The 24,135-nt window shown below is 38.8% G+C and overlaps 9 protein-coding genes across 9 annotated transcripts; all 9 read right to left on the bottom strand.

Annotated features, from left to right (window-relative positions):
- Positions 1-543: 543 nt before the first annotated feature.
- On the bottom strand, positions 544-2,415 carry LSM04_003622 (uncharacterized protein; the record flags this gene model as incomplete). Its single annotated transcript, XM_067335305.1, has 1 exon — positions 544-2,415. One exon carries the CDS (start codon positions 2,413-2,415, stop codon positions 544-546), a length of 1,872 nt encoding a protein of 623 aa, XP_067195122.1.
- Positions 2,416-3,121: 706 nt separating this feature from the next.
- On the bottom strand, positions 3,122-3,496 carry LSM04_009007 (Tctex-1; the record flags this gene model as incomplete). The annotated part of the gene is made up of 1 exon (XM_067335306.1): positions 3,122-3,496. The coding sequence occupies one exon, from the start codon at positions 3,494-3,496 to the stop codon at positions 3,122-3,124; it is 375 nt and encodes a 124-aa protein (XP_067195456.1).
- A 289-nt stretch (positions 3,497-3,785) lies between these two features.
- LSM04_000686 (Poly(ADP-ribose) glycohydrolase) lies at positions 3,786-5,450 on the bottom strand (the record flags this gene model as incomplete). Its single annotated transcript, XM_067335307.1, has 1 exon — positions 3,786-5,450. The coding sequence occupies one exon, from the start codon at positions 5,448-5,450 to the stop codon at positions 3,786-3,788; it is 1,665 nt and encodes a 554-aa protein (XP_067194953.1).
- A 559-nt stretch (positions 5,451-6,009) lies between these two features.
- LSM04_001461 (uncharacterized protein) lies at positions 6,010-9,363 on the bottom strand (the record flags this gene model as incomplete). Its single annotated transcript, XM_067335308.1, has 1 exon — positions 6,010-9,363. One exon carries the CDS (start codon positions 9,361-9,363, stop codon positions 6,010-6,012), a length of 3,354 nt encoding a protein of 1,117 aa, XP_067194994.1.
- A 1,082-nt stretch (positions 9,364-10,445) lies between these two features.
- Positions 10,446-12,095, bottom strand: LSM04_002297 (uncharacterized protein; the record flags this gene model as incomplete). The annotated part of the gene is made up of 1 exon (XM_067335309.1): positions 10,446-12,095. The coding sequence occupies one exon, from the start codon at positions 12,093-12,095 to the stop codon at positions 10,446-10,448; it is 1,650 nt and encodes a 549-aa protein (XP_067195047.1).
- Positions 12,096-12,737: 642 nt separating this feature from the next.
- Positions 12,738-16,109, bottom strand: LSM04_005692 (uncharacterized protein; the record flags this gene model as incomplete). The annotated part of the gene is made up of 1 exon (XM_067335310.1): positions 12,738-16,109. One exon carries the CDS (start codon positions 16,107-16,109, stop codon positions 12,738-12,740), a length of 3,372 nt encoding a protein of 1,123 aa, XP_067195236.1.
- Positions 16,110-16,548: 439 nt separating this feature from the next.
- Positions 16,549-19,761, bottom strand: LSM04_001116 (Pentatricopeptide repeat; the record flags this gene model as incomplete). The annotated part of the gene is made up of 1 exon (XM_067335311.1): positions 16,549-19,761. One exon carries the CDS (start codon positions 19,759-19,761, stop codon positions 16,549-16,551), a length of 3,213 nt encoding a protein of 1,070 aa, XP_067194972.1.
- Positions 19,762-20,595: 834 nt separating this feature from the next.
- On the bottom strand, positions 20,596-22,281 carry LSM04_007863 (cDENN domain; the record flags this gene model as incomplete). The annotated part of the gene is made up of 1 exon (XM_067335313.1): positions 20,596-22,281. One exon carries the CDS (start codon positions 22,279-22,281, stop codon positions 20,596-20,598), a length of 1,686 nt encoding a protein of 561 aa, XP_067195381.1.
- A 500-nt stretch (positions 22,282-22,781) lies between these two features.
- On the bottom strand, positions 22,782-23,807 carry LSM04_008523 (uncharacterized protein; the record flags this gene model as incomplete). The annotated part of the gene is made up of 1 exon (XM_067335314.1): positions 22,782-23,807. The coding sequence occupies one exon, from the start codon at positions 23,805-23,807 to the stop codon at positions 22,782-22,784; it is 1,026 nt and encodes a 341-aa protein (XP_067195422.1).
- Between the last annotated feature and the right edge of the window lie 328 nt (positions 23,808-24,135).

The raw sequence follows: 24,135 nt of genomic DNA on the forward strand, positions 1-24,135 counted from the left end.
GTGAAAGGAGAGTCTGTATATATGTTATTATTAAATATGAAATAAACAAAAAACGAGAGGAATTCAACAAAGAAAGAAAGAAATAGAATGTGTATATATAATCCAACAAGGGAATCTACCAATATAGTGAATTATGATAGTAGTGTCAAAGAAAATGTGCAATGGGAAGAAGAAATCCTCTTTCCATACAATCTTTTGCTCAGAAAAATAACATCAATACACAGAAGCCCATAGGGAAAAGAAAGAATAAGAGAGAAGCAAATAATCAAAACAAACAAACAAAAACAAAAAGAATTACAAGCTGCATGTTCTTTTATATTTCAACAAACAAAAGCAATACAATGTTTTTATAATGTTTTCCAATAAAGGGAAGACAAGGACATTACACCCTCCACAATTTCATATATATATATATATATATATTATAACCAAAAAATCTTTTTGCACTCATCTTCTTATCAGTTCTACTCACAGAGACTCATTTCACATCCCTCCTCTACTTCTTCTTTCATCAAAAAGTATTTTCTCTTTATTTCTTTATTTTTATCCAAAAGGACCAGTCAATTTCCTCTCATACATGACAGGGGCAATCAGCGTAGAAAGCATTAGTTTGGCGCTAAGTGTCGACAAAGGCACAATCACAACAAGAGCCTGTGGTTCACGTAGTACTTTTAGCCCAGAAAGATGTTCCTCAAGAAATGAAAGAAAGTACGAAAGCATATCATCATCTGCGGCATGCGAATCAAGACATACACCCATGTTGTTATTATCCGATACGGATCGAAGTTCAAAACGGAGATAATGAGAGTTTTCACGTTGACATTGTTCATATACCTCTTCACTTTCTTCTTGTTTGTTTTCTTCTTTCTTTTTATTCTTGTTATCATTATCATTATCATTATTATTGTTTAATTCCACAATGGGTGGATGTAGAGAGGCGTATATAACTGGTCCAGTAATTTGTATGTCGGGATACGAAGAACATCTATTGTCACCATCATCATATTGCCCTTGAAAGGATGACATATGCATTGCACCGTGTACAATCACAGACGATAAACTACTAGCCACATCCTCACCAAGTCGTGTAATAACACGCTGCGCTAAACACAAGGAAGACGCCAAGGCCGCCGTAAAGGAAGAAAACAGAGATTCAAATATACTTCCCCCACGCCCAACAGATAAAAGCATTCCATGATGATCTTCTAGTGAATAACGATGTACTTCTCGTATAACGGCTAATACAGAGTCTATTCCGCCCATATCGGGTTCCTCAAATTCCTCTGGTTGAAGAGAAAAGGTGTGGACTACATATACGCCTGAAGTACGCGCGCCTGGTGGTCTGGGAATAAAGTAATGAAATAAAGTAGATCGCATCCCACGTGGGAGATGCTTCAGTACAAGTGGAGCAGTCACCAGAACAAGTGGGTTGAGGGTCATGAATTCCAATCGATGATCAAAGCTAATACAGAGATCCAAGTAAGTTCCATATAGAGTGGCATTATATACTTGAAGGTTTAGTTTACCATGATCCACATCAATGATGGAATTATCAGATTCATCCGATCCCTCATCTCCACCACTGCATTTTTTTAAATACTTATGTAGTAATATGTTAACGGTGTGATGGGGTTTTCGGGGTTCTAGATACTCTGCACCCATATGAACATTAAGATGGAGAACTAATCCCAAGCCGGATGCAATAAGTAGATATGAACCTTTTGGAAGATTTACATGAAATGAAAAGGCCGCATCTGGTGGACAAAAAAACGTTTCAAGTCTTCGCTTTATGGCTTCATCACTCCAGAATAATCTGTGATGTATGCGTCGTAATAAGGGAGATGGATGGCGTGGTTCAAAGAAAACACCCACTTGTGATAATGCCGTTACTTCTGTACACTCGGTACACATTGGGCATCGAATAATATTTGTTTGATGATAAGTCGCACGAAAGCAAATCTCACTAACGGCCTTTGCCCGCAGCATATCACAACCACACGAATGACATGAAACAACAAACAACATATTCACCAAATTGTACTCTTTTGCTAGCAACAATTGTTGAATCACAACGCTTGCCCCAAACCCAAGACGTACTGCCAATGCCAGAGGATTCCACAGTGAGACTTCATCATAATAACTACGAAGTTCATTCGCTGCATTAACAGTAGATTTACTTATTAAACCTCGCGATGTTTCTGTCGGTGTCTCCGTTAGAGCACGGGCACTATTATTATAATGAAGACTAAAAAACTCTGTACTTGCCAGTGGGAACTCGGATTGACTCAGTGGTTCTATGAATTCCATTAAGGCCGTCCAAAAGGATTTATCAACGCGATCGGATGAAATAGAAGTCCATGGAATAATGTTATCTTTTGTCTTTGCTTGAGGGGCCTTATTTCTAACACTTAACATCCCCTTTTCCTTCTTTTTTTTCTGTTTATTTCTTTTTTTTTTTGAGTCACCTCACATTGAGAAAAAAATATCAATGGGAATAACAACAAGAACAATAAAGAAACGAGGCTACTGTAAATAAGAAATCAAACAATAATAGTGAAAAAGAAAAGAACTGTAGACCATATTAGAGCTCTTCATCATTTGCAAAAACATATTCTTTTTTTTTCTTTCTTTTTTCTTTTCTTCTTTCCCACACCTCTATTTGCATGCATATATATTACATGTTCTTCTCTCTATATGTGCTCTATTGCCGCAGCCCCACTACTACACAAGGAGAGAGAAAAAAAAAAAGAAAAGAAATAAAAATCGCCAACTTTAACCACCTCAACAGGCAAAAGTCTTCACGCTTCACATATACACTCTCTTTCCCTCATCTTTTTCTTGTTTCTTATCATTCTTTTCTTATGCATTTACTTTTTCGAGATGCTGTTTACTCCAACTAATTCACACAAAACACACACAAAAGAAAGAGAAAGAGAGACTATACGGTAAAAAGCAACACCTTTCCAAAGGTGAAACCCCAAACCAAAACAAACAAGTAGAAGAAGAAACTATCCAAATAAGAAGAAGAAGAAAAAAGACTCCAACATTACAAAAAGATCACATTAACACCCTCTTTCTTCTTTTCATTCAAGTTTCTTCCCACCCACCTTCTCACTACTGTCTAGTACTGATAGAGTCCAAAGACGGTAACCACAACAAAGAGATCCTCTGTGATGTACACCTCTTCAAAGTAATCATCCGTGTCGGAGTCCCAAAACATTTTACATCCCGCCCGCACGCCTTGTCCCCGCTGTTCTCCAATCATGCAATGCACCATAATCTTATACCGTTCCAACTCCATAGCGCGAATGCGATCTCGCACCGTATCGGCAACTTCTTTACTGATGCTTTGCATTGCATCGGCGTGGTACGTTTCACCCTCCAACCGTGATTCGATGATACTGCGAACGATGGGGCGTATATCGGCAGGACGGAACTTTTGTTTGTGTTCCGGCCGCAGTGAGAAGGTGGCGGGATCAACGGAGCCTGACTGCATGCGTGCAAACACTAACAAATATGGGTGCTATATAGATATAAATAGATGATTAGATATATAATTAGATAGAAAAAGAGAGAGAGAAAGAATAAAGAGAATGGGGAAAAGAAACGACAACATCCCATGGTGATAATACCACCACCACCACCACCAGGAAGCATATATAAATATGAATGTGTTTCTGTGCATATGTATATAAATTGAAAGAAATGAAAGAATAAAATAATAAAATATCCTATTAACTCCACTTTACACTCCCTTCCTCCAAGAATGATACCCTAAATACCCTTCACTGTAATGAGGGACACCGCCATCTTGGTGTAGAAAGAATATAATCAAATAATCCACCGTTCAACAGACATGGTCTCTGCTCACAGCTTTGACCAAACAGAAGTAATACAACAAGTACATTTCCCACCGTCCATGCTTCTCGCTTTATCTTTTCATAGACCAGCTGAAACCTACAACAAAAAGCATCATCCCAAAATGCATAATAAATAAGTGATCGTCCTGCTTGTGAAGCCGCACACCATTGTATCATTAACTTTAACTGCAACTCCCCTTGAAATGCCCCACATCCCCAGTTTCCAGTCGCAACAGGACCAGTATGCACAGAAGTCAACGTACTATCCGTTACGCCTTTAAATGCCACAAATGCTTTTCGCAATTCACGTACTATAAATTCATAAGTGTATTGCTTTTCTGCACATCCTCTGTAATTTACTGCATCCATAGCGACCACACAAGTGTTTCGTAATACAATCCAACTTTTATTTGTTCCTTCTTGTCGTGTGGTGGGCACTAACTCGACCATCATTTGATGATGCCCTGGTAGGATTGCATTCCTTGTCAGCGTCACATATCGGGGTGAATTGCCGTAAAGAAAACGAAAACTATTCGCATATCCTCTTGTAATACTATACTCTCCCGCACCACTCATAAATAATACTTCATTATCCTGTAATGAATCACAAACAAGAATTGAGAGTATTAATTCTGGACATGTAACAAATCGTATTTCTTCCTGAACACATCCACTACGTAGAACACCACCACCAATAAATTTATTCGCAAAATCAACTTGAAGATTACCATAACTTTCCTCAATAAATCCATCGGCACGCGTAATAACATTCTGCATTAATGCCGTACTACAGTGAAAATTAGGAAAAGAGGAAAAACCAACACGATATAACTCTAATCCAGTTTTTACACTATCCATATTATGAGAGCAATCAATAAAATATTGAAGTAAACATCGCACCTTGGCACGTTGACTCTCTATTCGCTCGTTGGGTGCTAAAGAGAATAATTGTACAAAATTAAATGGTCCAAGTTTCTTTGATTTCTCGCGTCCTTTGCCACAATAAGGGAAACGTCCAGGAAAAAGAGAAAAGAAACCACATGCCATAAGTGTTGTGACTTCTTCATACGTAAAAAGTAAACGTTTAGTCTCACCTTGAGAAAGGATCGGTAATTGATTCGTTGGAATGAGTAATGGACCATTTATCACAATCTGCTTCATCCACGGTAGTGTTGCATCAAAGAAATCTTCACGTTCTCGTGGAAGCATCATATCATCAATAACATAACAAAGTATATCAAATTTCCACTTGGACGAAACTAAATTGTTAGAATCGCGTACGAGAAGCGCCTGTAATAACCGCCGCAGACTATATGTGGTATATACGTCCTTTTCTCTCATAACGGTAGTAATTATATCCCATGCTTGACAAACCTCTCCTGTTTCTTTCTTCATGCAGCGATTCTCTTGTGACCATGGGAGTATAATAGTATTTCTATTAGGAACACTATTACTATCTTTATTTATTCTTTCACTATCTGTATTAAGAGAATCGAGTGTCGTATTATTGTCTGGTTTTGGATGCATAAAGGCATCGAGAGTAGATTGTCGTAGCTTTCCACCACAGGAAGACATGTTTTCCTTCGACATTTCTTCTCTCGTTTTATTATTGTTATTGTTATTGATTTCCTTTTTTAGTGAACAGAGTGAATAAGCAAATAAACAAAAATTAGAGTGGATTTCATAACAACAACAACAACACTCAATACCCAACTCCCCTTTCTTTTTTTCTTTGCAAATTCACTTTTTCGTCCTTCGTCATATTATTTCAATGGGAAACCATCCCGAAAAGAAAAGAAAAGAGGTAAGGAAGAAGGTGTATCTAGAATATTAGAGAAAATATATGGGACATACATGAAGAAATAATAAATGATAACACAGATAATAATAATAATACTAAGAAGAACAATACACGGCAATAGGAGTAAAACAAGTAAAAAGGAAGTAAAAACACAAGAGTATTCTTCATAAAACGGTTAGCGGTGTACATTGTCAATGTTGTCATCACCCTTTATCTCCGTTACTAGTTGCATACTCTCTTGACGTTGCTCCAAAGAAAAATAAAATAAAAAAAAAAAAACAAAAACGCACTAATATAAAAAAAAAAAGAGCAATCAGAAAAATATCATTATTTCCAATAAACTTTGATTTACATATTCGTCCATAATCTTGAACTCCACATACTGGTTGCCACACAGGCTAATTCTTTCGTTGAAAGCTCTGCTTTCTTGTTAAACCCACATGATGCCGCAAGGTATCGAATGCGTAACCTTCCCTCAATTTTTTCCTCCCATTTATCCTTTAGCGCAGATTCAAATTGTTCATAATTCATTTCCACAACAGCACTTGAGGTTGCTCGGTAACTAAGTAGACCATTAAAATACAACAATAATGGATCTTCAAAGTGCAACATGACTGTCACCAAGTATTGACGTAATGAATTAAGCGTAATAGAGGCTGATCGTGTGGCCATTTGATACTCCGTTAAAATTTCACTAGCATCCACAGCAGTTACTTGTGAGGATCGCTTATAAATATATTCTAACAGTGCAAGTACATCTTCCTTTAATACGGCTTCTTCTGGATTGGATGAGGGCCAATTGATGCTTAGTTGATACAACACATAGGTGATGTAATGAATACGTGTGGGAGATTCAAAACCTCTAATACAACTAAGATATAAATCAACTAGTGGTTGAAAACTTGCGGTTGCATCAAGATAACAAAGAATTTCATATAAGGTTTTTGCCACAAGTTCTGGATAGCAGTAACGAGATTCTAGTTCTCGTATAACAGATTCTTGAAAATCTGTCAGTACATAGGATTCTTTAAAAAAGCGTTCTGCCATATTTAACGTCATTTGAGTATTGGTTGCCCGACCACGTGCTTGTCTAAGACACCGCATATACCTTTCTTCTGCTCGATCAAAGTGACGCTCACAAGAATTTAAAAGAATATGATCAATACAAGCAATATCTATAAGTCGTGGTGTTAGTGGTCGGTATCCACCAAACATACTTTGATAGAGTAACCATTCCGGTGATCGATTGGGTGAGAGTGGATTTAATCGCTCAAAGACGGTTGCCGCCGTTGTAGACGAGGATGTGGCGGCCGCCCCCTTTGTAGCCGTTTTCTGCCCAGCGGCATTAGTGAGTTGATTAAATATAGAAGAATTGTGAACAAGATCGGGAATTACTGCCGTCTCATGCTCAGACTTTTGGTTTCGCATAAAAGATGTTCGACCACCCCATTCATCTACGGTATCGAGAGCTACTAAATTTGCAGCCGCCGCCTCTGATGCCGCTGTCTCATCTGTAATCTCACGTATTGTTTCTAATCGCATTGGATTACGATATTTAACATGCATAAAGTTTGTTCCTTGTGGGATATGTAATGGTAATACTGGATCAATATCCATAACAGAGCATAGAAAAGCTTGTGTTTGTGGACTTGGTCCGGCGTAAAGGTCAATGCCACATTGAAATTTATTATTACTTACGTCTAACATTGGATGTGAGATAAAGTAACGTAAAAGTTGTTCCTGTTCCGTTCTGTTTCCTTCATTACCTCCGTGTTCTTTAACACGTTTTAAGAGATTGGTTGTGTCTACGGCTGCTCCAAATATGTTTAGTACCCATTCCTTTTGTTTTTGCTTCACAACCGATAACGCATCTAGGGTGGCTTCTTGTATCACAACATCTGGAGATTCGGCAGAACTTTGTTCTCCTTGTGAATCTTTCCTTTCTTCTTGCGACTGTTCCTTTTGTTGTTGTTCTTGTTGTGATTGTAATTGTTGTTGATCCTTTTCAGATTTATCTTCTTTTCCTCTCACTGACGGTTCCTCTTCCTTTTCTTGCTTTTGCTTCTGCTGTTTTAGTCGTTGCCGCCTATTCGTAAATCTCAACTGCGAGGTGCGTGAGATTTGTGTACTCGAATTATCAGAAGAGGCGGCAAGTGAGGCGCTGGTGGCCTCTGTTTCTTTTCCCTCATTTCCATACGGGTGCGTACTATTCACACCCACCGCCTCTTCACTCCCACTATGTCTAGATGCCGTTGTTTCACCATCGCCTATTACTATCGTATTATTACTACTATTAATATTAGTATTTCCCCCTACGCCTGTTGTGGCTGTTGTGGTGGCGGCCGCTTTCTCTTCTTGTGCGGCAACTCGAGCCATGAGAGCATCATACATCTTTGAATCACTTAATAATGAAACATACGCGTCTGTTTCATCCTGTTCTTCCCCGGAGCGTATCGGTCTACGTTGTGGCAACAGGCGTGAGTAACGTTCCTCTGAGAGATGCATTTCCTCTAATAATACAGAGACGATACCTAACATGCGTTTCTGGTGTTCCGCCCGCTCCGACTCCTCTGTGAGGAGTAATTCTTTATCGTATTTATCCAGCGCCTCATTGACGCGACTTTCTAATTGACTGAGCATTACTAAGACCGCCACCCGCTCATCTCCCGCGTCAAATAACTGTGTCATTACAGCAATCTTCTTATCCTTAAAAGATTTATAGGCATCTCGCACTGCAGTAGACTCCCGTTCTCCAATATACTTACGTAGTCGACACAATCGTAATTGCATATCCTTGTTATCCTGCTGCAATCGCTGTCTATCATCTTCATATCTGTCTACTAATTGCGTGTTCACCTGTCGTTGTTCATCCAATTCTTTTCTCGCTTTGCGGTAACTCTCAGCAGATCGTTCATTTTCACGCTCAAGTCGATTTACCTCATTCTCATAGTAATCTACCATCTCTGCCAATCGTTCTGCCTTCTTACTAAGCGTGGCCATTGCTTCACGGGTATTACCAAGTGCTACTTCCATGCGAAGAGCCGCATTCTCACGTAATAATACATCCACCTGTTCAAAGTATGTAAGTCCCAATTCTTGATCATCAAGGACATCATCTTCGTTAACACTGAGATTGATCTTATTGTTATTATTACTATTATTGCCGGTATTACCATTACTGTTGTTTGTAACACTTGTACCGAGTTGTGGTATAACGTTATCGAGACTCTGACGAGTAAAGGTAGCACGACTAAACTCAAGACGAAACATCTTCAACAATTGTGCTAACTCCGGTGATTGATCTTCCACTACGCGAACCACGGCATCATATGTTTGAAAAGTCTTCATTAATCGCAGTGTAGTTGGGGGAGTTGCCATATTATTTGTAACCAATTCCTTTAATGCTACTTCATGCTCTAGCAGTGCACTTCGCCAACGCCCTTGTGCAATATTTCGCTGCGCCGTAGCCCGACTCTCAGAGGCTAATAAGGCCAATGGGTTTCTACTCCCCTCCATGTTCTTTGCAGATCGTTGTTGTTGTTGTTGAGATGCGGCGGGGATGGTTGGAAGTACATTGCAGGCCCTTTCTCCACTATTCTTCACATCTGTTGCGCCGAGTGTTCGCGTCTTTCCATTTCGTGATGGGAAGGAAGCCTGTGGGGGGGTGCCATTTGTCAAGACGAAATTTCCACGTTCCTCCATTACTTCCTTTCTCTCTCTCTCGCTCCCTCTCTTCTTCTTCACGCTTGTCCTTCTTCACCACACACACTCTGTGTAGAGAGATAAAAAAGAAAGAAAAAAATAACAAATAACAGAAAAGGAAAAAAAAAAAAACGAAAAAAAAAAAGAAAGAGAGAGATGTAGTACATTTCCTAAGAGGTGTATCGACACTCAGGTTTATTGCCCCTATATATATATATATATATATATATATATATATATATATATATATATATATAGTCACTCCAATACACCATTTAGACGCATGTGAGAAAAAAAAAGGAGAAGAAAGTAACGGACCACTAAGAAAAAAAAGGAGAACGAGTATAAATAAAGAATTATTCAAAGAAAATGAAGTAAATAGCTTAATTTACATTCTCTCATTAACCAAGTGTGCCCATATTTTTTTCTTTGTTTTAATTCCTTGGCTTTCTTCCCCTGTTTCCTTCACTTTCCTTTTTTAACAATAACGTTCAATGTAGCGAAAAGAAACATATTCCCACCTTCTACACGTTGTCCAGCATTTTGTCAAAGCTGGCAAAACATCCTGTAGAAAAAAAAAATCGTCTTTTCTTTTGCTCACATTTTCTTCCTTCTCTTTTCTTTATTAGATTTCTCAAAAAAAACACACACACACACACACACACTTTTTTTTCCACAATAATAATGAATAATAGCACTTATGTAAAGATGAAAGAGATCAAAGCCTATACAAGAATAATAAAAATACGGTATACTAACAACCATACGTACATATATATTTACGTATATACGTCTAGCTGTACATCTGGTCCTCGTCCATCATACACATATTTGCATCTCAATTACTTTTATACCTTTCTCTTTGTTGTTTATAATTACCTCCCTTGCTTGCTTTCTCTCCACCTTTTTTCATTTTAATCCGTCCTGAGAAGAGTTCACCCCCTTCCCACCACCAGCAGCACACCAGTTAACTTTTATTTTTCATTGCGTTTCCCCCTTTTCTCTCTATTTTTTTTTGTTTTAATTCCTCTTCCCTAAATTCTTCCTTCTTTCTCTCTCTCTCTCTTTTTATTTCTTTCTATTTACCGCCACATCTTTGGATTATACAGCAGAATGGCGAAGAGTGTATGTGCTGCCCCATCCACCACAAGTGGGAGCTGCAGATTATCAATGCCGTCCATGAAACACTCCGTCACACTGCAGACAATAATAAGCACAAATGTGTGGGGCGCCGACTTCTCGCCCACTGTGTCTGTCACTAAAAGAAGAAACACCCAAAAACACATTCCAAATAAGAGACCTGCTACTGTACCTGTGGTGGTTTTGTGTATAATTGAGATATTTGCTCTCGCGGTGCAAATACGATTACTGAGATAACGCCCAAGAGCACGGCGGTAGGTGAGAAGAAACGTGCTTCCCACAATAGCCGCAAAGGCATCTACCACACCAAGGGAAATTAAACCAGGAATAACACTAATAGCAAGATCCATCACACGTGGGGGTTGTTGATTTTCTCGCGGTGTTTGTTCGTGACGATAACGCATCATTATAGATAGTCCAAGACCGTAAATGAGATAAATGTGTGTGCGAACCACACCATTAATACTATCACGATTGTCAATGTGACCAACAATAAATTGACTAATAGTGTTTGAGCCCCACACCTTATAGTAGCGTGCAAGTTCTATAATAATAGCAATACTCGTAGCCACAGATAGTGCAAAGGAGAGAAACTGCGGTTCTACAATAGCCACTGGTGTGAAGGCGAGGAGGGCAAGAAGGTGAAATAACTTTCGCCGTACTGTGTGTCGTACACCTTTAGTGAAAGCATCCACACAGTACACGGAAAGTGGAATCACCACCATCCACATTAATAGTACATTTAATCGAAAATGACTTTGTGTTATGTACTTCCATAACCACAGAAATACATCTTCTTGGAATTGAAAACTCACCACCGCATGCATGGTGATAATAATACCAACTAGTGAGGACCAAAAGAGAATTGTAATCCAGGGAACACGAACACTACGTTCAGATGATTTGGAGTTGCTTACCCGTACCGTCATACAATATTTAGATCCCACAAATAATACCACAGTTAAATAAATAGCAGATAAAAGCGCAGTTCGACTGGCAATATGCGTTTTTGTGGTAAAATAACCACCAGCATGCAGGAGTGCCTCATTTCCACGCACGCTATTATTAATAGCTGCATCACAGAGGTAAAAACCCGCTAAAGAGGCAATTAACACAGCCTCATTCTCTCCTAATAGAGGATTCAACACTAAAAAAAACACAAACCCTGACAAGACAAATGCTCCTGCACCAAATGATATAACACAATCATGACAAATCATATAAAAAACTACAAGACCAACAAGAGCCTGCACTACGGACTCAAGAAATATATTACGTTGTCTACTCCCCATCCTTTCACCACTGCAAGCAACCAATGTCAAGTATGACAAAAGTGTAGATGCATAAAACTCAAGGGGTGATTGTACTAGCATCACTCTATCATCTAATAATCGCTCTGAAAGAAATAAGAGTGGTAAGAGCATTCTACTTTCACCATGGGGTGAAGTAAGTGCAACAATAGAAAGCATCAAAATAGTTAATCCTTGCATAGAGTATCCAGCACACCAGGACATCACTGCAAGTGCAAACGCCCACGCTGCGATAAGTGTCGAGGAGTACGACACCTCAATTCGCAAACGCGGATAAATCATCATAGTTGCAATCGATGAACTACAAAGATGTGTAGAGTTATGATGATAGTGATGTAATAAGGGAATGTGTGTACAACGAGAAATGGTACAAATACCCCTCGTGACACCAGACCCACTACCGCTGTTACTGCCGTTCGATGTGTATTGTGAGATGACCCCCCACCCCTGCCTCTTTTTAATTATTTATGTTTGATATTTTATTCTTATTTGTCCAGGGGACAAATAAGCGAAAATTTCTTGATGGAAACAGACAAGGAGCTTTTAGAAAAATAAAAAAGAAGAAGAAAAGAAGGAACAAGTAATAATACCAATAACAATAGTAATAATAGTAGAACAAAAGAAAAGAAATACGTTTTTGTTGCTTAAATGAGTACCATTCGCATAATAATAAAACGAAAAAAAAAGAGAGGAATTATTTCTCCAAGTCTATGTAAAGACTTCTCCAACAAAGAGAAAATGATAGGTAGACCCAGACATTAAAATCAATTAATTTCCTTCTTTCTTTTTCCTTTATTTCTTAATAATAAAAATTCATGTGATATGTTTTTATTTTATTTATTTATTCTTTTGTAGGGCGTAATCCATCATCAAAATAAAGGAGAAAACACAAACAAAAAAAAAATGACAGAAATGAATTACAGTTCACAGTCGATCACTTCCCCGGCGTGCTGCGGCCATATTTTCACTCAACTCTTCCAAATCTTGAATTGCTTGCCGTAATGCGAATTCCACGAAATCTTGTGTTAGTGGTTTTCCATCACTCATCCGTTCTTTTGCTGATTCGGAGAGAAGATGTTGTACGTTTTCAACAATATTTTTGCGTAATCGTACAGCTGCTGGGAGGTTTTTATTTCCATATAAATCCTTCTTATCATAATCTTCATGCGGAAATCGTTCAAAGAAAACATTTACACTCACACAATGACTATTTCCCATTGTAGTAATATGATGAAACCAGAGAGATGGTAAGAATAACATATCACCTGGTTCAAGTATGACTTCCACCGCATGACGACAAGCATCTACAAAGCGAGGGAAACGAGTTAAATCGGGTGCGTTAATGTTTGTTACAGATGACGAACTTCCATTTATATAAAGATTATTATATTCACTAGGAGGAAAAATAACCACACGTTTCGTACCCACAATCTGGCATAACACATTATCAAGTGTATCATAATGTGTCCATAGTTCTAGTGGTGGTGCACTTAATCGAAAACAGGCTTGATGCATACGTGACTCTACATGTTCTTTAATTTCTTCAGGTAGTACAAAATCACCTCCTATTCCAGGAAAGTCTCTCCATATATTGGCACGTTCACTTTTCATATTAGGAGCCACCGCACGCAGATACCACATTTCATCTTTGTTAGCATATCTTTCTTCTTCTTTTTCTTTTTGTTCGGTTTTCTTCATTTTCGCTGCAGCTCCTGCTTTTACACAGTGATCTACAAGCGTAGAGAATGAAATGTGTTGAAAGTTAAAATTTTTCTTTACAAAATCAAGAAGATGTGTCTCACGGGCAACATGTACAGAGACAATAGTATCACCTTCCTTCCTTTTTAAATACATTGGATCAGACCACAAATCCACACAATTACCCAAATGTACTTTTCGAAACACAACAGGTCGTGTTGGATGTTCTGCAAGTTTCATAAAGGTTTCTTTCGTAAGTGGCTGTTCCTCAACGGCGGCTCTCTTAAATGAGAAGAAAGCTCCATATGAATTATTCTCTAATCGTTTCATCGGTCTTTCTTGCCGTCTTCTCACATGCCAATTATGACAACGACTACCAAGAAAGAGCATTGATGGTTTAGCGGCAAACGTACCAAATGAGAAACACGTAAATCCCCCACCAAACACTGCCACTAAACCTTCGCCTAAAGTCACACAACAATGCCGCGTCCACGTTGGGCACTCAGATGGTGGAAAGAATGTGGATATCGTTTCTCCCGTTATCGCATCCAATAAAACTGCTATTTCCTGTTGTTGATTTTTTTCACGTGAATGATAGGAGGAACCACCGAGAACAAGAATTCGTGCCTCACCATCTATACATACATGCGACATGGTGTGTGAGAATCGCGGTGCTACAATAGCGTGTGGTATACATTGCGAAATGCCTGTTGTACAATTCACACGCCATGCGGAGTCTTCACAGTTATCACCGTCTAACAGACCGCCACTAATAAGAACAGTATTGTTGTCTGCGGTATGAAGATGAATGGCAGTAGAGGAACAGCAAGGTGGTGGGATATCACCGGTGAGAGAAATACATTTCCAGTGCATTGTATTATCAGCATGTACTATGGCTATCCATGCATCATTGAGTAGAGCCCCTTCTGGCGTTCGACCTCCAAATACAAATATATTTCCATACACTTTATTCTTTTCCTCTTGAGTTGCTGCTACTGTTGTTACTGTGTTATTATTCATATTTGTTGGAATTGCCACTGCCGCATGACGGTATCGGGCAACGGGCAATTTCCCTGATGCACTCACTTGTTCAAGTTTTGACCAAACAGCTATTACATGTGGTTTCTGCGCCTGATACTGTTGTTCCTCCATAGACAAATTAATATTTAACATGTACGCCTCCATCTTAACATCATTTGGATTTGTACGACCCCCAATCACGATATACACTCCACGAGCTAGGCGAGTAAAGGTGTGAAATACAAGTGATGGGGGCGCAATAGTGGCATCTGCGATAGTTACTTTACATTCACCATCGCGAAGACTGTGAATATACACCGTATTTGTTCGCTGATGACCCTTCGTCACACAGAATCCACCAAATGAAATAATAATCACATCCCCAGATGGAAGTTCCTCTGTATATGCTTGTCCATTACCCCATCCCTCAAAACCAAATCGACCTGTTGGCCACTTTTCAGAACGAACAGGGATTTTTTTTCCTTCACATAACATGGAATTAACAGTTGTGGTTTTTACAGGTTTTAGTGTTTTTGTTGTTTCCTCTGACAGAAATGATGGATGAGAAGGTAATCCAATTTTCTGTGATGTACCCGCCATTGTTATAACATAATGTTTACACATTTCACACCATTCTTCTACTTCATCAAACGGTTCTAACGCCTCTACTCGTTGCTTTTCATCACCTGTAATATAATACCGTGATAAATCATGAAAATTAGCGAAACGAGTTTCCTTCATTCCTTGCTCTAACGCACGATGGATCATGGATGCCCCGTCTGGGAATTGTAAAAGTCCAAGAAGTGGACTACCTTTTGCACGAAGGGAATTCTGCATGACTTCACCAAAACTATCGAATGGACTTATTTGATCATACGCAACCACTATGGCTGTATTAAAAGATTCCACCACTCGTTTTATTAATTCAGATGATGCTGATGGAGGCATATATTGCATAACACACTCCGCGTATAAGAGTGTTGGATGCTCTGGAGAAAAATCTGATGAAGCTTCCTTTAATTTACTAATAAAATCTCGTTCTGTATCACGCAAATCTACTCCAATCCCATGATAGTTAATCCCATGTAACATAACCAAGTTTTTACTTGGATCTGCAATGACATCTTCAGGAAAAGCACCTTTTGGTGCAGCTCGTATTAATTCCGATTTACTCCGCATAACAGACGGAAAATCAATTTCGTAAAAGTGTACATTTGTATACTCTGACTCTCCTTTCAGTCGTAATGCAAGTGTATCATAACCCGCACCAAGCGAAATGACTTGTACTGGTGCGGTATTACCACCACTCGAATTAATACTACCAAGATGCTGAATACAACGTTTCACCACATCTGTAATAACCAACATACGAAGATAATACCCTCTGTTAATTAAAGGGGATCGTCTAGACAACTTGCGAACAAAGAAACGAAGATAGGGATCATCAATGTAACGATGATACACAGCAGATCGTTTACTTACAACACTATCATCGTTTGTGCGTTGTACAGCAGAGTCTACGCTTTCGTTCCCTTCAGCACAAGTTGTGCCATTTTCTCTTTTTTGAGCGGTCATCATTTCTCTTCTTTTTTTTTTAGATGTAATACAATACACACGTAATGTTTTTTTTTATTTAAAGAAGGATAATAATAATGATACAAAAAAAAAAAAGAGCTTCCCTTTATTGCTAATAATGATGATAAACAAAACCAAAAGGTCAAAAAGAGTACGGGATATTAAAAAAAAGGAGAAAAAAGAAGAACTTACATCTACACTTTCAAATAAGAAGTACAAAGACATATATATATATATATATATGTAACAATACATAGATTTTTAGTATAGGAAAGGATTAAACTATGTTTTTATTTCTTTTCTTCTTCTCTGTTTACTACCCTTCTCCTTTAACGACCAAATACCAAAACACCACCACCACCACCACCAACAACAACAACAACGAGATAATTACAACTTATTAAGGTAGAATAGTAAATAAAGAAAATGTGACAACTACGTATTAAATAGCAGTATTACTGCCAGCTGCTCCTGATGAGCTTCCATGTGTGTTTTTGTTTAAATTAGGGAGTGAAGAGGAAATACTCATAGTACTAGTAGTATTAGTACTATTAATAACATCATTTCCAGCAGTGTGATCTAATTCATCCTCCAAGATTTCTTCTTCATGACCACTACCACTATGTGTATGACTATTACTTGGTTCACACCCCTTCCACTTCAAGACAGTTTGTGCCAATTCCAATTTCCCTGCCTTTAGTAAAAGTGAACTAAGTGTGACACTCGTATTACGCGAAAGTGAAAATCCCTTCTCTTCCATTTGTGTTAACAGTGTCGCCACCTTGGTGTGTTCCCCCGCTCTCGCAAATGCCCCAACACAGACATTATATATAAACTGCGTCTTGGGAAGTTTCTCCGTATCTAAGAGTTCCTGCAACTTAATCGTATCCCGCATTCTGGCGTAGATAAGATAGACCGACTCCACATCACGTTGACGACAATCGGGATGTGCCAGTAATAGTGCCACATAGTGTTCCATTTTTGGTAAATCACCGATATAACTAAAGGAAGTGGCCACAGTGGCAAGCATACGACTTGTAAAGGGAACACCACTGGCTAACATCTCCTCTACGAGTTTTGTCGTTTCCTCCACCATATGGGCACGGGCAAAGATATTAAGTAGTCCAACGTAGCCAAACTCTTCCATGGCAATTTGTTTACTTCGACGTTCTTCTATTAATTCCTTAATGTGTTCATACCGCTTAGCACGACCATAACCCTCCATGAGAATATTAAATGTCACATGATTTTCTTGAAATCCTTCTTCTTTCATTTTATTTCGCATCGCTTCCATCTTTACTAAATCCCCACTCTTTGCATAGGCATTCATCGCTTGATGATAGGTTACTTGTGTGGGAACGGCATTTGTAGAACGAGACATCTCTTCCAAAACAGATTCCATTTCACCAAGTCTACCCATTTTTCCAAGCATATCAACTACCGTCGTGGCGGTAACAGGATTAGGCGGTACAAGTTTCATCATGGTATTAAGAATTTGTTGTACCATATCCACATTATTATTCGCCATATATAAATCAAGAAATTTGTTGTAGACTGGCATAGTTATAGTTAATTTAGATTCTAAAAGATCATTCCAACATTCATCAATAGCCTGTGCATCACCTAATCGGGCAAAAGAAGCAGCAGCGGTAGCAAAAAATAATGGAGTTCGTACGATATTACTAATTCGAGCCTTTTGAAAGTATCGTTTCACTGCATCTAAATCATTAAAATAACCCAAAGCTGTTACCACCACACTAAATATACGTTCATCAATTTGTACACGATTATCATGCATGTCTTTTAGTAAGGCATCAAATGAACGACGATCTCTGCGTTTAGCGGCATCACGAAGAAGAACACGGTAAATATTTGGCGATTTATATGGAATACGAGAAATTAAGGCGTTAAGATCATCATAGCGGTCATTCATTGAAAAATACTGTACAATTTCTGCTTGTACAGATTCATTGGCTAATAAACCGTGATTTTCAGCATCTCGCATAATAGCTTCACAACGTTTAGTATCATGTTGAAATGACTTTAATAGTTGTACAACAGCAGCTGGAGAAAAAACTCCATTATTTCCGGATGCTGATTTATTTTTCATCTCTCGATAGAGTTGTTCAACCATAGTAAAATCTTGCAATTCTCCAAATACACGTAAAAGAGTTGGATACATAAAAGATTCTATTTGAATTCCTTTACTACGCATCTCATTCATGTATTTTTCAACCATACGTGGATAATATTTATCAAGAACACGAAAGACATGTTGATATGTTTGTGCTGTGTGAAAAACTTGTTTTTCTTGCATCTCTTCTTTTAAGGCAATAACTTCCTTTAGATTATACGAATGTGAATACCAACGCAACATCTCATCATAAAGGCGATGATCACGTATAGAACCTGAATCATTTAATCGATTAAAGCATCTTTTCATATCATCAAAACGACTCAATACACCATAACCTTTAATTAAGGAAATAAGATAAAGTGGATCTAAATCTTCCACAGTATCATTTTCTACACACTCTTCTATAACATTTTCCAAGTGTTGTAATTTTTGTAACATAACATCATCTCCTGATTTTTGAGTCCTTGCAAGAATTTCACTACACTTTGAAATTACAGCAGTTTCAGCTGCCATTCCAAGGTCCATTATTTTAAGTTCACTTCTAAGAGTTGCTTCCACATCATACACATCTGCTACTGAACGTACTCCATTTAAACGAGCTCGCATTAATGCCCCAATAGCCTGTTCACTTAGTATAACTTTATGTTCTAATGCCATATCTTTAAGTTTCTCCATCATTTGAGGTTCACCACGTATACCTACAATACCACTTGAAAAAATTGCATTAAGATCAACACGATCACGAGAAATATGATGTTCTGAAACTAAACGTTCTACAAGTGTGAAGATTTCATTATATTTAGATGTCATACCATAAACTTCTATAAGTGCAGAATAATCAGCTGTAGTAAGTTGTTCTTGAGGAATTTCTTGTAGAAGATTATGAGCTAAAGTAAATTGCCCTGAAAATTGATATGCGAGTACTGCCAACATTTTTAAAGATTCTTCATTACATAATTCATCTGCCATATTTTTCATAAGTTCCTTTGCATTATCTGAGCGATAAGAGTCAAAAAGATACTTAAATAATTGAACTCCCATTTTCATCCCATACTTTCGAAATCGAATAGATGCACGGAATAAAAGATGTGCCATATCCCCTTGACGTAATTCTACACATTCCCTCATGAGACTCTCTGCAAGTGCTGAGGCATCTTCTGGAGCTATTTCACCCTTCTGCAATTTCGATTGTAGCGTAATCATTAAAAACGTTACACTATTTCGAAATTGTGTGATCTTTCTTCGTGATCGCAACATAGATTGACGTACATGCCGAGCAACATGCCGTGGCTTCGTTGTAAGCACTGCTACGAGTTGTGCCTCATCTTCTGCGGTGAATGGACGATAATGACCACCACGTTGTCCATGCAATAAACACCGCGTGGAAATCGCCGTACGCCGCTGCAGAATTAATGAAACAACAACGGCTGTTGATGTTCTTGTTGTTGATCTTCTTATAGTCACTGGGTGGAGGAGATGTGCTCCACAACGCGAGAGTAACATCTGAGTATAAACCATCGTAGATATATATATATATATATATATAGACACACGGAGAATATGTATATGTGTATATATACGAGAGAGAAAGAGAGAGAGAAACGAAAAAAAGTAGAAATACAGAAAAAAACAAAGGAGACACGAACAGACACACACAGAGTATTTCTCTTATTTCTTATCCTTTTCTCCTTTTTCTAACCCCTTTAACTTCCTTATTATGTCAGCCACTTCCTCTCCCTTAACAAGATGGCAAAAGGAAAAAAAAAACCAAAACAAACAAACAGTGAAGGGAAGAGAGTAGAATTCAACCTTAGCAAAGGCAATTACAGCGTAATAATATCACTCAGACTTCCCTAAGTGACAAGATAAGAATAAGACTAACAAAGGAACAAGTAAAACAATAATAAAGAAAAACAAGATTCACGTAAAAACATACGCACACGAAAAAAAACCCAAACAAAGAAAACAAAAAACGAAGAAACTCAGTCAGCATATCACAAATAACAACCACTACACGACAGCTGAGTAACACCACCATCAACACCAGAAAAACAACAGCAACGACAACCCCTTTCATTTTTTTTTTACCACTTCAGAAGAAAGTTGTCTTATATTACGAGGGAACATCCTCACATCTGCACAACAACAACTCTAGGTAGAAAACGAATTTTGTTCAGTTCCAACTCCTCCAGAGGTTTTTCACCAAATATTAATGTCTTATTGTTCCTTCTTCTTTTACACTTCAATTACAAATAATGTGAATACCAGTTCCTTTTTTTTCATTCCTTTTCTTTGGGTTTCCCTTCCTTTCTTTACTCTTATACTTTCACTCCCTCCACTCTCCTCCCTCTCTCAGTCGTGTATGTCCTCCACTGTGACCCCATTGCACTTTCCATTCCGCCTGTGTTTGGGGACTGGCGCCACCTCCACCATCTCACTCACCTCCGGGGTGTCGAGGGAGGCGGAGTGGTAGCCGCCTTGGCCGATGGAGACGGCGGGGCTCTCGAGGGTGACGGCGGGGCGACCGGCGTGCCCCCGACGGACCTCCCGCACCGCCCGCACGGCGAGGCTCCGCAGGCAGTGGGCGAGCAGCCGGCAGGTCCCCGGGCGGTGGCCGCCGAAGCCGTGGACCGCCGCCGAGAGGCTCGTGAACTCCTCGCGGCTGCCAAAACAATTCTCGTAGCGCGCCGCGAATCCCCCGCCGCCCCGCTCCTCCCGCGTGAGGAGTTCGTAGTGGGCGGGCAGAAGGGCCGGGCGGGCGCGGACAAGTGCCACGGTGAACTCGTTATCCAGCCAGAGATGCGTGGGGTCCTCCAGGGCATCCCGCACCACCGTCAAGAGCGTACTGAAGCACTGCGTGCGGAGAAGAGACTCTGAAAAGGGGGTATTTTTGCCACCACTCACCAGAATATCACCCAAAAGCGTCGCATAATAACTGAGGAATAAACTACAAAGATCTCTTACCGTCTGATCACGTGGGTCTCGCATCGTTAACGTACTGTAACCTATACGAAGAGCGCTAAATAAACCCGAATGAGGTAAATTATGCTTTTCTTCACAGTGATAATATACTCCTTCACAGGTTCCAGATGATCCTAAATGTATCATAACACAACTTTCAATTGGTATACGCTGCAAAAGAGAAAGTTGTGAAGTGAGTATACCTACAAGATAAGGAGTAGGAGCTGCCAAAACATCAAGAAGAATACTCGGAAGTATGGGTATTAAAATATGTTGCCAATCAAAAGGTGCAATAAGTGCCTGTAATGACATTACTACATGTGATACAATACCAAAATTTGGTCCTACGACGATAATATTTTTCTCAAGTAGTAAATCTGCTAATACAGAAAATAGAGTACTTGTATCAGGAAATATAGTGAGTAATTCAAGTGGCCAGGTATCAATAAAAGAACATAATCGATCATATGGTCTATAAAATCCGATTGGAATATTGGCAGGCATTAAGAAACTTCCACCTGAAGGTGGTGTAGGGGATTTAAAGAGTGCAATAATAATCTCTTTCCCAAAATCGTACCCATTAGAACGAAAGAACATAGCAAGTCGGGTAAAAAAACGACACCATGGATATAATGAAAGGCTAACAACAGCTTCTCCATTTACGAAACTTGTACAATGCCCATATAAACGTACTCCATTTCCATCTGTAAGTACAAATGTATGGTTAAGTTCATCTACAGAATATGATGTACCTGATATGGAAAAGACAAACTGTGTCATCTTTGGATATCTCGTTTCTACTACATGGAGAGGTTCTGGATATGACCATACTTCTTCAACCTCTCGTCTACTGTTTGTTCGAAGAATAAGAAAATATTGTAAGCAACTTTCTTCACTCCCACTGCAACGAAATGGATTTGGTAAAGACTCTAATTCTGATGTTTCTTTCTTTTTAAGACCAACAGTTATGGTATTCAAAAAGGGAGATGGACCACCTGATGAGGTCTCTACATGCTCACTTCCTGCTCTTACTTCTACTTTTACGGCAGTTGTTTTGCTTGTTACAGCTGTTGCCATCAAACGGCTTTTTCGATAAGCACCGCACCTTTTATAGCGTTGTACAGAGGAAACCACTTCCCCCCTAAAACGATACTGTAATCTCGCTCAATACAATACAGGGGGGAAACAATGATAAAATAAAGGTGAAATAAAACCTACCCAAGGGGCAACTCCCAAAAGAATCCCTAATGTACTTTTAATCACCAATCCAAATCCATGGGTGGTGTAATGGGAAGAGGGAAATCAAAAGAAAGAAAAAAAAACTAAAAACCATTGCATAAAACAAAAACAAAAAAACAGAACCACAGAGAAACAGCAACAACAACAAAAACAAGAATAACAACAAAAGAAACCATACTTTTATCCTGACTTCACCAAATATAACACAGTGAGGCTATACAGAATACAGCGCATAAAGCAAAGACTTTCAGAAAGATAAAAACACGGATAGATAGGAAAGTGAGAAAAGCAAAAAAAGAAGGAAAACACTTTGATTACTCTTCTCTTTTATCATTTATTTAGGAGCTGATCATTTTCTTTTCTTCCTTAGTTATCTGTTCAATCTCTTTCTGTGCTTCTTCCATTTGTCCTACAATCTGCATGTTCATTGGATGAGCCTCACGACCCTTTTCAAGAAGGTAAACTGCTTCTTGAGGTTTCTTTAACATCCGCAACGCAAACGCCCCATGAATATAACCTTGAATATTTCCTGATGCTTCTACCGCTAAATTAGCAGATTCTACCGCCTCCAGATACTTTTTTTGATGTACCAAAATACCAGCTTTCATTCCAAGAAGGGCACCCAAACGTGATTTATCTATAACGTGACTAATACCTGCATCTACACATCGTATAGCATTATTCCAGTCTCCATGTTGCACATTAGCAAGAGCCATGGCAGATACCACCCTAATAAAAAGAGTAATATCCATTGGTTCATGTTCCTCTCGTAATGTCATAATAACAGGTCCAGATTTCGTATTAGCGACGGAATTTCCTGTATCATCTACCTTAGATTCACTATCATCATGCGTTTTTTCAGATTTATCTTCGCCCTTAATTTGTCCTTCTTCATCTCTTTCTTGAAGAGACTTTGAACGTGTGGAACATCCATTCCTTTCTACTTCTTCCACAAGACCTCTAAAATTATCAACAAAATTCGTTATAAGTTCATGTGATGGCTGCCCTCCACCCATCATAGAACTTGGGTATAATAGATAACTTAGTGGTCGCTGAGAAATAATATCTTTAGAACCATACTCTCGTAGTATTTTGCTCAAATGAGGAGCAATACTTGGTGTTGGACTTTTGTTTTCAATTTCACGAAGTACTTTGTGTCCAAGTTCAACAATAATATCACGAGATGTGGTTTCTGCTAATACAGCACGTTGTTCTCGCAAACTTTCATCAATTACTTCGGGTACATACTCTTTAATGCGCTCATCACGTGTTTGGGGCTTGTTCCAGAGCGATGTGAAGAAATTCGTCTTGCCAGAGTTCAATGACTGTATAAACCCTGCACTAAACCTCAACGTACGACGCATAATTATTCTTCAACTAAAAAATCACTAACCCTGCCCCTCCCAACAAAAAAAAAAAAAATTAAAAATTAAAGAAAAAACGAAAAAGAATAAATAGACACAAACAGAAAAAAAAAACGCCAAGAGAAAGCAATAATAACGAAAAGAATAGTAGATAAAGAGATATTTTGGTGTTATTGAAGGTTCTCCAAGAAGGAGGGAGAAACGTCTCTGCAAGTGAGAGGAAACTGAGGGGGTGAAAAGAGGGAAAGTAAACAAAAACAAACAAGGAGAAAACAAGAGGAAAGAAAGGGATTTATTTTATAATTCATAACAGAGATACCAATGAGGG

The sequence above is a fragment of the Trypanosoma melophagium genome, assembly GCF_022059095.1.
Source record: "Trypanosoma melophagium isolate St. Kilda chromosome Unknown ctg1segment0, whole genome shotgun sequence".
NCBI classification, from domain to species: domain Eukaryota; phylum Euglenozoa; class Kinetoplastea; order Trypanosomatida; family Trypanosomatidae; genus Trypanosoma; species Trypanosoma melophagium.